The 14,453-nt window shown below is 49.6% G+C and overlaps 1 protein-coding gene across 1 annotated transcript in view; it reads left to right on the forward strand.

Annotated features, from left to right (window-relative positions):
- Window positions 1-14,453, forward strand: part of LOC146863638 (vomeronasal type-2 receptor 116-like) — a 205,658-nt gene that overhangs the window by 58,807 nt on the left and 132,398 nt on the right. Inside the window, exon 2 of the mRNA XM_085627715.1 lies at window positions 13,977-14,216. Coding sequence (XP_085483841.1) covers window positions 13,977-14,216 — 240 coding nt within the window. The remainder of the gene's footprint in view (window positions 1-13,976; window positions 14,217-14,453) is intronic.

A 14,453-nucleotide genomic window follows, 5' to 3' on the forward strand; every position in this document is an offset into this window, starting at 1 on the left:
GCCTAGCGCTTGACCAAGATGGCCGCGTGAGCTTAGAGCTCCCGAGACCCTCGCGCCCTCCGTCGACTATCCTGACTCTAATCCTGATGGTATGCATGGCACCGTGTTGCTGAGTTGTCAGGGAGGCGACTGATGCTACCCGCGGTCGGATCGCCCATCGGGAACCGGACTTATGACTGGCGAAAGATTGCGGCCTAACTCCCGGAGATGCCAGGGGCTAGAGTTGGCAGGATGCCCGACTCCTAGTTGATCAACAACGGCCTGGTGAGGTGTGAACTGCCGGACAGAGGCCCTCGCTCTTTCACTTTCGGTTTCGTTCCCTTTGTCTACCCGGACACTGTAGTGCTCTGGGTGGCTCTATAACCCCAGGGACGCTCGGTGGGCTATTTTGGCAGAACAAGGCGGACCTGCTCACTCTTTATACCTCTCTCTGAGAGAGGACGGTCCTCACTGCATTGGACTGCCTGGAGTCCATTATGTCGGGCAAGGCAGAAGGAGATCGGCAGAAGACTAAGTCCACCAGGCGGGGAACGTATTCCCAAGTCAACAGTATGGACCGCTACGCCCTCCTGAAGACATCGCCGAGTGGATCGAGCCAGGCGCCGGATGCCCAGAAGGAGGACTCGCCTGGGACCCCGGAGCTCTCCCTGCAGGATGTCATGGGCGCGCTTGATGGGATGCAGACCTCGATGGGGAGGCAATTCGAGGCCCTGGCGCATAAGGTGGACGCCATCCTGGTGGATGTCAACTTGATCCGCTCGGACCTGGGCAAGACTAACGAGCGCGTTAAGGACCTGGACCACAAGACCACGGGCCTCACTGATGAGGTTGCGGACCTGCAGAACGAGGTCCGGAAGCTGAGGGCCGAGAGTGACCTCGCCGCCCGCCGGCTGGAGGACTTCGAGAGCCGGTCCAGGCGCAACAACGTGCGCGTAATCGGGGTCCCGGAGTCCTCGGATGAGGCTTCGGTGGACCTGCTTGTGGAAGATTTGGTCCTCAATCATTTGAAGCCTAAGGGCCTTGGAAAGTTTTTTGCGGTGGAAAGGGCCCATAGGGTGCCGGGCGGACGGCCCAAGGCGGGTGCCCCGCCGCGGCCGATTGTCGCCCGGCTCTTTCATTTTCGAGATCGGGACGCTATCCTGCAAGCTTCGAGGGTGACGGGCCCAGTCCCCTTCCAGAATGCGTCGGTGAATTTTTACCCGGACTTTACCCAGCAGGTGCAGAGGCAGCGACAGAGCTTCCTGGGGGTGAAGCGAAGGCTTCGGGAGCGGGACCTAAAGTATGCCATGCTTTTCCCCGCCAGACTACGGGTGGTGTATGAAGATCGGACATTCTTTTTTGACTCTCCTGTTATGGCCGACGAATGGCTGGACGCTTTGCCCCGGCGACGGACCGGGGACGACACAGCTGAGCATGGAGACAGTGGCCGGGATGGACAGGGCTGATAACTCAAAGCCGGCCTGACTTGATTTGACCATATTTTAAGATCTGAACAGAGTGCAGTAACTGTGGAGGGTTGCGGGAGGACGAGGGGTGCTCTTTTCCTCCCCTAGGGTACTTTTTGTAGATTTTTGTTTTTGTAGGGCGACAGGCACACTGCAAGTTGGGGGGGCTTTTTAAGCTGCAGCAGGGGTGCAGGGTGGGGGGAGTTATGGGGAGTTTGAGTTTGTTGTTGGGGGGTTTATTTCTGCAAGGCATGATGATTATCCTCAGGGCTGTTCCATGGTGGCGCCTCGGGTGTGGGGTGGGCCTCTTTCCGTTTGAGGATGGGGGGTAGAGGCCTAAGTGTTATAAGCTGGAATGTTAATGGTTTGGGGGATCGCATTAAGAGGGGGATTGTTTTGCAATTTCTGAAACGCTCAATGCCAGACGTTGTACTGCTGCAGGAGACGCACCTCATAGGCAATACGTGCTATGCCCTGAATAGGAAGGGGTATAAATTCATTGCACACTCGGGATTCTCTTCTGGGTCCAGGGGTGTGGGCATCCTCGTTAGAGCATCGCTGCCTTTTGAGGTGGACTCCACCATTGTTGACGATAGGGGGAGGTTTGTGGCGGTGGCGGGGCGGTGGGAAGGAAGGACTTTGGTTTTGGTTTCGGTTTATGTCCCGCCGGCCCTGCAGGCCGCCACATTTGCTGAATTGGGCAGGGCTTTGCTGACTCTCCCGGGGGGCATGCTGGTAGTGGGAGGGGATTTCAACGCTGTGGGTTCCGGACTGCTGGATAGATACCCGCCCAGGGACACAGGGGGGGCTCAGAAATGGCTTCCAGACCTCCTAGACACGTTTGGCCTGATAGACTGCTGGAGGCTCCGGCACCCCACACAGAGTCAATACACGTTTCACTCCGGGGCGCATGGTAGCCTCTCCAGGATTGACTACCTGCTCACTCTGGCCGCACATGCCTCGTTGATATCCGAGGCGAGGCACATGGCACGTGGTATCTCTGATCACTCGCCAGTGTGGATCCGGCTGGATCTCGGGCGGGAGGGAGGAGGGAGGGTGGCCCCCATTAACCCTTGGTACTTCCGAGACCCCAAGATGCGCAGCGCCCTGGTAAAGAAGGTAGATAATTACTTTAATGACAATCTGGGATCCGTGGACTCGGCGATCTCGCTGTGGGAAGCTTTTAAGACCGTGCTTCGGGGGGAAGCCCTCTCCCTGGTGGTGACTGCCAAGAATCGGAGGGATCGCGAAGTGCGGCAAGTGGAGGAGGAGATTGCGGCCCTTGAAGGGGATATGGAGGAGGAGGTCTCAGAGTCCTCATTGCATGAGCTTTGCTTGAAGCAGGCGGAGTATAGGGACCTGGTGACGGACGCCGCCAAGACCCTCAGCAGGGAACAACAGGGCCGTCTGTATGATGTTGGAGATAAGGCAGGGAAACTCCTGGCGTGGCTGGACAGGAAGGAACGGGTCAATAGAGTGGTGCCAGAGTTGATTGGAGAGGGGGGAGAGGCGATTGTGGAACCTGAAGGGATTGTGGAGTGTTTTGCGGAATATTTTCATAGGGTTTATTCCTCTGTGTCGGACAGGCCGCCCGAAGACTCGTCTGATCTCCTCCGTGATATCGAGTTGTCCTGCCTCTCTGACATAGATAGGGACGATTTGGATGGCGACATCACGGTTGACGAGGTGGCGGGGGCGATTCGCGCGTTGAATTCGGGTAAGGCCTCTGGACTGAACGGACTGCCGATCGATCTGTACAAACTGTTCCCGGATAGGGTCGCCCCTCACCTGCGCGCCATGTTTTTGGAGGCGCGGGGAGATGGGATCCTTCCGTTGGATCAGCGGCTGGCGTCGATCGTGGTCATACACAAAGAGGGTAAACCCCGAGATAGATGCGCCTCCTATCGGCCCATTTCACTCCTCAACGCTGAGCCGAAAATTCTGGCCAAACTCCTGGCTACCCGTCTGATTAGGGTACTTGGCGACCTGGTCCACCCGGATCAATCTGGCTTCATCCCGCACCGAAACACAGCATTGAACCTTAGGCGTCTTCATGGCGTCATCGCCAGGGCGGGCACGCTGCATGAACCGGCTGTTGTGGCATCTCTCGATGCCACGATGGCCTTTGACACGGTGGAGTGGGCATATTTATGGGCCGTGCTGGCCAAGTTTGGTTTCGGTCGCGGGTTTGTGAGTTGGGTCCGGTTGCTGTACGAGGGGCCGCTAGCGAATGTTGTGGTGAATGGTCGGGCATCTGCTCCGTTTCAGCTTGGAAGGGGTACTCGGCAGGGCTGCCCCCTGTCGCCTCTGTTGTTCGCCCTCGCCCTTGAACCGTTGGCTGCGTGGATACGTTGGCACCCGGATATACGGGGCCTTCGGTGGTCGCCTGATCACGAGGACCGTATTTCGCTTTATGCCGACGATATCCTGCTGTATCTTGCCTCACCAAAGAAGTCACTTATAGTGGTCTGTGACGTACTCGCATCGTTCGGTAGGAACTCGGGGCTTGTGATTAATTGGGGCAAATCGTACTTGTACGTTCTTAGTGGCGAGGTCCCACCGATCCCTAGAACATGTTCGATACAGGTTGCTCAGCAAGGTTTTGTGTATTTGGGGATCTTTATATCCGTGGATCCTGTGGTGCGCTATGAGAGGAACCTGCTCCCCCCCTTGGCACGCTTGAGGCGAGATGTTGAAGGTTGGCGGAGGCTGCCGCTCTCCCTTGTTGGGCGTGCGGCCCTGTTCAAAATGATGTCTATTCCCCGCTTCCTCTACGCCCTCCAGAACACCTTGGACTGGGTACCGGCTAAATACTTTCGGGAGGTCGAAGGCCTCCAAAGGACGTTGCTGTGGGACGGGCGGCCGCGAATAGCTATTTCAAAGTTGACGCTCCCATGGTACGATGGGGGCATTGCGCTCCCAGACATCCGACGGTACTACTGGGCCACGCAGTTGAGCGCGATCAACCATGGGTTTTACGGCCCTGCCCTCAGCCCTGGGTATGCCATGGATAGGTGGCTGCTGCGCGGCGGCAACTACTACAGGGCGTTGTATTCGCGGTCCCTAGACTCGTCCCTCACGGGTCCCACAGGTGTGGCGGTGCGCGTATGGAAGATGGCGACCGACTCGCTGGGCTGGAAGGACAGGCTAACCCTCGCTACCCCATTGTTTGAATCGGAAAGGCTGGGAAGACTCTGGCATACGAAGGGCTTTGATAAGTGGGATCTGATAGGTATATCCAGGGTGGGGGATGTGCTGCATAAGGGGAGGGTGAAGTCTTTCGAGGAGTTGCAGACTGAGTTTGAGCTAGGGCCTTCAGAGTATTTTAGATATATCCAGCTGCGTCACGCCCTCCGATCAGTCCTAGTGGAGGGTGAGAAGGTGCCGGAGTCCTCTCCCCTTGAGGACCGAGTCCTTGATGGTCATATGCCTGAGAGCACGATTTCGCTCATATATAAGAAGTTGATAAACGTCCGGGCAGATTTGCTATTGGGGCTGAGAGAACAGTGGACCAGGGATGGCCTCGAGTTGGATAATGAGGACTGGCAGTCAGCGGTTTCTTCGCCTAAGGAGGTTGCGATCCCGTCGCGTTTGAGGCTGGTGCAGCTTAAAATACTGCACCGGGTGTATGTTACGGGGCCAAGGCTGGTCCACATGGGATTCTCGGAGGACGGCCTGTGCAGAAGGGGATGTGGTATGGTGGGTACTTTCCTGCACATCATTTGGGAATGTGGTGTCATTGTGGAGTTCTGGAGGAGAGTCCATGCAGTTATGGGGGAGGTGACGGGCATTGTGGTACAGCCGGAGGCGCGGTGTTGCCTCCTGAACGTTTGGGGGCCCACTGATCTCGATGAGGCACAGACCCAATGGGTGACTCTGGGTAACATGGTAGCTAAAAGGGATATTGCGCGAGTATGGGGCTCCTCGGGTCCCCCTACACTGACCGCGTGGAAGGAGAACATGGATTGGAGCATGTTTAGGGAGAAGACGGTCTACTGCTCTAGAGGTCGCCCCCGGAAGTGGCATGCCATCTGGGGGCGGTGGAACCAATACAGGGGGGGAATATGTCTTGCCCCGGATCTGGAACCTCCCGAGGAACAGCTTTCCCCCTGACCTACCTTCCAGCACAGTTTGGTTTTGGTACTTGTTCTGGGCCTCTGCTGTTCCCCTTCTTCCTCCGCACACAGTCTTATACTTAGTAGATGAGTGGGGTCCTGCCTCCCCGGGGGGCTTTCGCCATGGGATTTCAATGTTCTGCCTTGCTGGGGTTTGTTGTGTGTTTTTTGTGTTTATTTAAAACTGGACCTTTGCATTACTCTTCGTACTGTATCCGGGACGCATTACTGTATCTAACTTGCAATGCTGCCGAACCTTTGGGCTGTCGGCTGAATAGCTGTGTCCTGAATTTCGAAATAAAGGTTTTCAAAAAAAAAAAAAAAAAAAAAAAAAAATAATAGGTTTGTGCGTTTCTTTTACAAGCTTGGAAGGTGCAGGCCACGAAAGTCCTAAGCACAGTTCCCCAGAAATACCAACAACGGTATCAGTATGTGGGGATATAAACTGGGAACTGTGAAATATGAGAAAGCATATATCCGTTATTTGTTGAAGTAATATAGGTTATTGACAAGAAAGGGGTCAGGATTATAAGAGCCAAGGAACTTCAGGCGACATAAATTGCAGAGATTCTGGCCCTGGGCACTTTCCAAGGCAAAGCAGCTCACACAGGGAAATTGTCATAGGAAGTCACTCAAACCTTTATTGCAGGGTAACTTAAATTTGAAGAAAAGATACACTCTTCTTGGACAATGTAAAAACAGCTCTTTACTGTTGCGATGGGGAGATCGACTGTCTTCACACAGGCAAGTAGCTGGTCTCAATTTGCTGCATCACAGACAGCTATTTTCAAACAGAGCTAAACAATGGGGGTTGAGAAAGTTCAGGAAATAGATTACTAGACGGTTACACACTGGTACACTTTAATGATAAAAAACTTGAGGCCAACTGTGCCAGCCTCTGTGGGTCCAGCGGAACCAATTTAATCTCTTCTGCTGCACGGCGGAAACCTGGGCAGAACCACTGCATCGCTTCTGCTGCATGTATTGGACTGTCTAAAGAACTCTCATCACTGCCGCAACCCACATCGCCTTCGGAACAGCAGCTGCGTGACTCATCCTCGGCGCAGGCCCTCGCAACTCATCGCCCGATTGCATGACCCATCCCTGACTCCAGACTTAGCATTTCAAGCCCCGTTGGTGAGATACACAACAGGACCTCACACCGCAGCGTCACCACATGTCAGAACTGATGCATTGCCTCGGCTGCACGACGCATCTTTGACATGGATCCATTCAGCGCTCTGCAACCCAGGATTTAAGGTACTCTGTTTGGCTGGCTATACCAGATCCCTGTAGCAGTCACGTGCTCCAACGCAGTCAGCCTGAACTTGTGGCTTTGTCTCGGTCCAGCACAACCAGATGTCACTAGTTGGCGCTTTACACCTTTTGGGGCTGTTTGTTCTAAAATCCTTAAAATTTAATATCTCCAAATTCACTAATTGGATTTTTGTTGTTTTGATCTTGTTTTACTTATTAAATTAAGCTCTATTTTCTCTAAATCTAGTGAGTGCTCTGTGTGTGTGTGTGTGTGTGTGTCACTGTTTTAGTTTTTAAAGTGTTGCACAAATAATTTACACGTTGCCTCCAAGTTAAGCCTGCTTGCTCAATGCCAAGCTACCAGGGGGTCAGCCCAGGTTAACTTGTGGCCTGCTGGTGCCCTAAATTCACTAGGATGGTGGTTCCTGCTTGACTAAGGTTCAAACTCCAGTCAACCTTTAACACCATTTATAACACAGTAGCTACACCAAAATATTCCTCTACAAAGGTTATGTGTGACATTTCATGTAACAAAATACTTCCCTCTAGGCTTTATTAGAGAGTAATAACAACCTACCCATAGGTGCTTATTGACTTTAACATATGATTTTCACAGTAAACAAGGTAGGCCTACTGCCTTTGTAATGACTTTCCATAATTAACATGCCAAACCTATGACACCTGGCATACCATTTCCCTGCACACTAATTAAGCCCATAGCTGTTACCATTTGTCATGTGTTTTAGGATATTCCTGTCATGTATACCCCTCTTACATACATTTGTCCCATCCACACGACTATAACGATTCTGAATAGGTGATCTTTTACCTAATAATTGCTCCTGTCTCTTCAAGACCAGGCTCTTAGTCTTCTATCAGAATCCCTGTACCTGAAGTACATAAACATGTCCCCAGGCACAGCAAAATTATTCTGTATAAGGTTCACCACTTTTTTTCAACCTTGGCCAACAGCCAGCTGTGCATGATCACACTTGTTTAAAAAATCTTTTTGGATTGTTTTCAAAAGATCCATGATTGTTTTAAAAACCTAATTCTAGAAAAAACCCTGGAGTGACGAAATGCATACAATGAACAAACCAACCCCCTTCACCTAAAAGTGCTTCCAGACAACAGAACAGGAAACCCCACACTTTATGGAAAGTAGGAGCTACAGCCCAGACCCAATAAGGGCAGCTAAGTTCTAATCTTAGTTTGGAATCCATGAACCTAAAGTAACAACCACTGTCCTTGCAGACCTATATAAGGATCAAGCTATTGTTAGAGCCAATAGGTTGGGCATCGGCTGCCATTCATTTGGCTTGTAAATGCCTGTTTTATTTTTCATGTTTTTTCAAAACCTGATTGTTGGAGAAATTGCTGAGCCTTCGTCAGTCAAGCAAAAGAAAAACATTGGCTAAAAGCAAAACCATTTTATGGTCTTAGAACGCACACATTACCATAGTAGGCCCTAGCATTGAATGGAACTATTTTGTGTGCGGATAGCCTACTTATGAAAGGGCAAAATTTCATCACTTGTAGTGAAGTTAGCCAATTGCTAAAGCGGGCCGCTCCTTTGCACCATTCTATATGCTGCAGAGGGCGGGAGAAAAATTTGAATGACACAATAACAGACCAGTGGGTAAAGAGTACTAGCTGAAAGCTCCTATAAGTATGTGGTACTTATAAGTTTAGTGAAATAAAAAGGTCTTGGCTAACTCCAGACCTAAAAATAAAGTTCAGCATCTGGCTGAATGTCACATTCAGATATGTAGCAAATGGTTGCATCAGTAGGATGGATGAGCCAAGCGCAATAAGTCTCAACCTTTTTAGGTCGAGGACTACCGGTCTGCCGAAGGCAGAACCGGAAGTCGGAAGATTTAATGTTTTCTAGAGTGGCGATTTAGCCCGCCTCTCTTTTAGCTTCTCCTCCATTGGCTGGCTTCCTAAACGGAGGCCAGCTATTGGAGGAGAGAGCCGTCCCTCCAAATAGGCTCCGTCTTTTTCAGATTCGGGGGCGTGTTTTTTGGTGTTCTTTCCACTTTTTAGCAACGCCCTTTTTAGGCGTGTTTTTCTCTCCTCCTGCCAATGGCAAGAGGAGAGAAAAAGAAACACGCCCCCGAATCTGAAACCCTCACTGCGTTTCTCCGAGGCATTTCAGCTTTGCATCGGAGAAAGGCAGTGGTGTGCTTGCCTTTTGCTCTGCCTTATTCCTGCGGTCCCAGCGTGTCCAGCGTTCCCAGCGTGTATAGATCATCTCGGGGGCGCCCGAGGGCTTCAGTGCGCGTCTCCCGGAGAGCGAAAACAGTGCCAAGTGCCATCTTCCTTCAGACCCCGCAGGGTAGCAGGGAGGCCTACAGAGTTCCTGCACCTCCCTCCTGCATTCATGCTTTCAGGAGGTTGTGGGCTCCCTGCTCGTTTCCCGCCCTGAACAGCGTAAAACTTCAGCCTGTAATTGAAATCCCCGCCGCGGGTCTAGGAAAGAGGAGATAGAATCTACACGGCGAGAACCGTTGGGTTTGCTCTCTCTTTCGCAGCCGGGCCAACCGGTTTGACCTGGGGGTCCTGGTGCTACTGCGTTTGCTGCACTATTCATATCTGTAACCCTTGGTACGTCCAATCGTGGCAGGGACGGCTGTTGAGACCTCTATCACCCCCACCCCTCCCTGTGGGACCAACATAGTTGGTGCTGGCGTTTGGAAATTGTGACGTGTTTCCGGAAATCACTTTTTGTTGATGATTTCCACCCGGGCTTCTGGGTCGGTGTTGTCAGCACGACTTCGGTTGTGTGCATATGTCGAGGTTGCAGTGCAGATGTTTTCCTAATATCCAAGCGTGGGTCTGGAGTCCTACAGAGGTGCGGTCCACGTGCCCCCACAATGGAGCACGCTGAAGAGCGCGATCGCTGCTGGATGAAACCGCACCTCCCCCTCCCCTCAGGCCTGGGAACCACGGCTGGCAGAAGCTGCCCATCTGGCCAGGCGTGAAAAAGTGTGTCTCTTACAAATGCTCTTCACACGGGTAGCACAAGTGAGCCGGGGCGTCGGTCACACGTCGGGGGCACATGCAGGAACGGCAGGCCTCCTCTCCCCGCGGAGGTGTCACTTTCCCAGCACGCAGAAGGGCTTCACACCTCCAGCCGGGGCCTGCCAAATGTGCCTCTCGTCACCAGGTCTGTGAAAATAGGCCTGGAACGGACCTAAATCTGTTGAAAATGATCAGGTATTTTCTTAAACCTCTAACATAGGTCACAGAGTGGAGCTCCTATTAGGGGTAGTGGTTCGAATCCCAGCCATGTCAATAAAATGGCTCTTAGGTAATAAGAACATCTATTATGATCTATTTCTATCTCACTCTCACTACCTCACAACCTCACTATATCACAACACACTCTCTCAAGACTTCACTACATCACTCTCTCACTACCTCGCAAATTCACTCTCTCTTTCTAACTCACTAATTCACTCTATCTCACTACCTCACTCTCTCTCTCAAATACAAAGTCACTTACACTCACTCTTTCACTACATCACTCTATCTCACTACTTCACTACATCACTCTGTTTCTATCTTAATACCTCACAACATCCCTCACTACCTCACTCTCTCTTTCACTACCTCAATCTTTCGCCATCTCACATCACTCACTGTTTCTATCTCACTACGTCAGAAAATACCTCGCTCACTAACTCACTCTTTCACTACCTCACTCTCTATCTACCTCACTCTCTCACTACCTCACTCTCTCTCTCAATACCTCACGCTCTCTCTATCTCACTACCTCACTCTCTCACTACCTCACTCTCTCTCTCAATACCTCACGCTCTCTCTATCTCACTACCTCACTCTCTCTCTGCTAATGCAATAGGTATCACATATGCAAAAAAAAAAACTAATGCCAATAGAAATGACAATGCCATTTATTTAGGGGTACAAAAATGATAAAAAAATAATGAGCAATACCAATAGCTCTACCTATAATATTGCCGAGACCATTGCATTGTAAATGCTTGTTTCATTGTTCTGTAGGCTCATGTTTGTAGGCTGGAATGTATAAAGGAAATGCCGCAGGAAGCCCTGAGATACAAAGTTGAGGTTAGTGTAAAGGTGAGTGCACAACGAAGAATCAGGGGAAATGTTTATTGAGAAATAAACATCTGAAAAACCCACCAGTGAGGAGAACAAGGAAGCTCCAGCACCAGTGAGCACAGCATACAATGAATCTCCAGCAACAGAGAATTCTACATTCCAATGAACACGCGAGCAAATGACATATTAACAATTCCACTCAACTGACAACATACATTTTGAAAATCCTTTCATACCCTAGAGTGTAAGCCTCATAAAACTATTACCTTTGTTCCTCTCCTTTAATTGGTGAAATGCAACTGGTGCCAATTTCCACGTACACCGTTATGCAAGGGCCAATTGTATGCAAGTTAGATGATATAACAAACAAGCATTTACAATGCAATAGGTCTTGCATTTGCGAGATTTCGAGCTATTGGCATTATAAATGACAATGCCTTTTATATATGTGTTTAAAAAGCCTCAAATAAAAAAAGGCATTAACAATACCAATAGGTCAAAGTTTTTAAAATGTGAGACCTATTGCATTGCAAATGCTTGTTGTTTTTTGGTTCCTACAGTCAAATGAGCACTCCTACCCCGAGACTAAAGGGGCTGGAAAATGCAGACATTCCTCAGCCCTCTGATTCAGCAGCACTTATAAATGTGCAATACCCCCACGGAGAGGCTTGCTTTTACGTAGACAGATGCTACCTTCTTGTAGCGCCTCATGCTGTGCACTGGTCCACCTCTCGCCTCCCCCTCTGGGTGCCTCCACCCACGCTTCCGTCTCTCACTCTCGTAATCTCTCTCACCTCTCATGCACTCTTCCTCCCTCTCACATTGGTTCACTTCAGCTCTGAAAGCAGTTTCTTTCCTGTGCCTTTTCAAGATTTCCGTCCCTCAAAACCATGCTGTCCTCCTTTTTTTGGGGGATTCTTCTGCGTACACAGGCGCACCCTATTTATGCAGCTGTGGCCTGCACTCCCCTTCTTTCTCTCTTTCTCACACACTCTGTCTGCTCCTCTATACTGAATTATTTCACCACATCATGCACAAAGTACCTATCCCTGTCCATCTCCCTTTTTATTGATTTTGTACAGCTCTCAGCACTATCTATTCACCATGCCACATAATTCCACTACGCACCACACAATTCCATTCCACACAATTCCAAAATCAACAATTCAGACTCAAACCACATAATTCCACTCCAAGCCAAAACACATGGGCAAAAGACATTTTCATTTACAATGCCAATAGCTCGAACTCTACTAAATGCGAGACCTATTTTATTCCAAATGCTTATTTCACTGTGTTACTGAAGGGCTATGCTCCTATATAAGGCATAGAAGAATGAATGAATAAATACAGAGCTAAGAATAGACGCTCTCATTGCAAAGTACTAAGACACCTTTACCTATGTGGACAGAATTATCGTGATCCGGTTCTTAGCAATATGGATGCGGTCGGAGCTCTGGAATGCAGTGTGGGTTTCTGATACCTTCAAAGTGTTGAGCTTATAGGAACTCAGGGCTTCATTTACAAGCCCCGTGCACCACCGGAATGTGACTTTTAATGACGCTGCGGCGGTGCACATTGCAGGACCATACCTACAAGGCCACGTAAAGTCCCCTTGCGTGGCTTTTCATGGCCTTGTAGATGGAGTGATTCAACGCAGCGCACATTGTAACGTTGCCTCATGCTGCGATGGGGAGGGGTGCCACGGGTGTTGCGGTGGGTGTTCTCATGTAACACCCTTGGCATTTGACACATTCACAGGTTTACAACATTCTGTAAACCTGGGACTGCATCATATCCCTGTGTGGTGTAAGGGTTGTTTTTGTGAAGGAAGGTGTCCCTTCCCCCAGAAAAACAACTTGATTTCAATGCAGGCGCCTGTGTGCCATGGTGTAAGGGTGCTTATGTGGGTGCTAGGCACCATTTTGTGCACCAGCACAGTGGAAGAGGAAAGGAATGCACCGTATCTCATAGAAACGGCTCATTCCTGCCCTTTTATTTTGATGTAGGGTAGCGCAGCAAGAAGGCTTGCGGCACTGCCCTACGTCAAACATTAGTAACTGAGGCCCTTAGAGTTTTATTTAGAGTTTGACGGACAAGTTATTCCATGAACATTAGACTGCCCTCTTTTTAGAGTCAGGTGGGCCATCATGGCTCCACCACAGCACAGCTTACTCCAACAGCCCAATGATGCAGGAGTAATTGGGTAGGGAACTCAGGCCACCTGCCCTATTTAGTATAAACAACCTGATGTCTTTGGTGTCTGGTGGTCACAGCCAGAAAAGATATCATGGTGCCCAGATCCTGCTGGTCATTAGTTTTTAGTTTTTCAGTAACAAACTCCCATTTGTGATGGCAGCTGGACACATATTTGTAATGCCTTCAGAGTTACAGCTGTTCTTCTGGAGAGACAGAGATCACTCTAGTCCATAAGGATGGCAGATGTAATGCCCTCTGCGACCCTCGCACACAGCGGATCACCTATGACAATATAAATCAGACCCTCAGACTGCTCCAAGGTCCATGCATTGCTACTTCCAGGGTTTCACTTCCTACTGTTTGCATCTGATCTTTTGCTGCTGATTTTAAGTTGTACTTTAACTTATGTTTGCTGAATGGCCAACTGGACCATAAATGTAAGAGTAGATCTGCACTCAGTTCACAAAGTTTAAGCCTGTCAATAAGGGTTAGACTGAATAGATCTCTGTTTTTGGAATGAGAATCATGCTTTCATCTGGCAGGCTGTTTGATGCCCGGACATGAGGTTGCAAATACTCTGAGAGAGGATCCTAAGTAGCCAAAGCCCAGGGGGTGATTTGTTTTTAATGCTCAGAGTTGTCCACAGACCTGCCCACAAGTCTGCTAAAGATCTTTGAGAGGGCCGTTCCCAACCATCTCTGTTAATACCTAGGCAGTCATTTACTCCTGAATACTGGCCAAACCCTTCATTCTGGTCACAGTTATAAACTCACTGGATGCCGCATGCCTAGTCCTCCACGGGCATGGCTGAGTATTCACCCACACTTCTGTGCTTAAACTTGATCTACTGACTTTGTACTTTTTATTGTTTTAGATGAACAGTTTCCTCCAGAAGGTACATTTTAAGACTGCTGCTGGAGATGAAATCTATTTTGATGACAAAGGGGAGATACCAGCAAAGTATGATATTATAAACTGGATTAGCCATCACAAAAAAAGTTTTCTGGAGCCCTATGAAATTGGACATTTAGATCTCTCTGCTCCATCAGGGCAACAACTTCTCATCAACCAGAGCGCCATCCGGTGGCATTTCGACGGAAACTATGTGAACCAGGTCAGTGTAAAATGATAGAGATCTTCATTTTGTGGCTTTCAGTGGGATCTTTATATGAACTGGTTTAGTGCCATATTTACCAGAGCACCACGAGTAACACTGTGAACTTTTAAACTTGTAAAGTGCGCAATTAGCTGTGGAGCACTTTCTTCTAAGCATATTCTGCACAGGTGCAAAGTGTTTTGTAAGTGAGGGTGTGAACATCTGTATACTTCTAGACACATTTCTGCAGATGCT

The sequence above is a fragment of the Triturus cristatus genome, chromosome 2_1 (genome assembly GCF_964204655.1).
Source record: "Triturus cristatus chromosome 2_1, aTriCri1.1, whole genome shotgun sequence".
Classification (NCBI taxonomy): domain Eukaryota; kingdom Metazoa; phylum Chordata; class Amphibia; order Caudata; family Salamandridae; genus Triturus; species Triturus cristatus.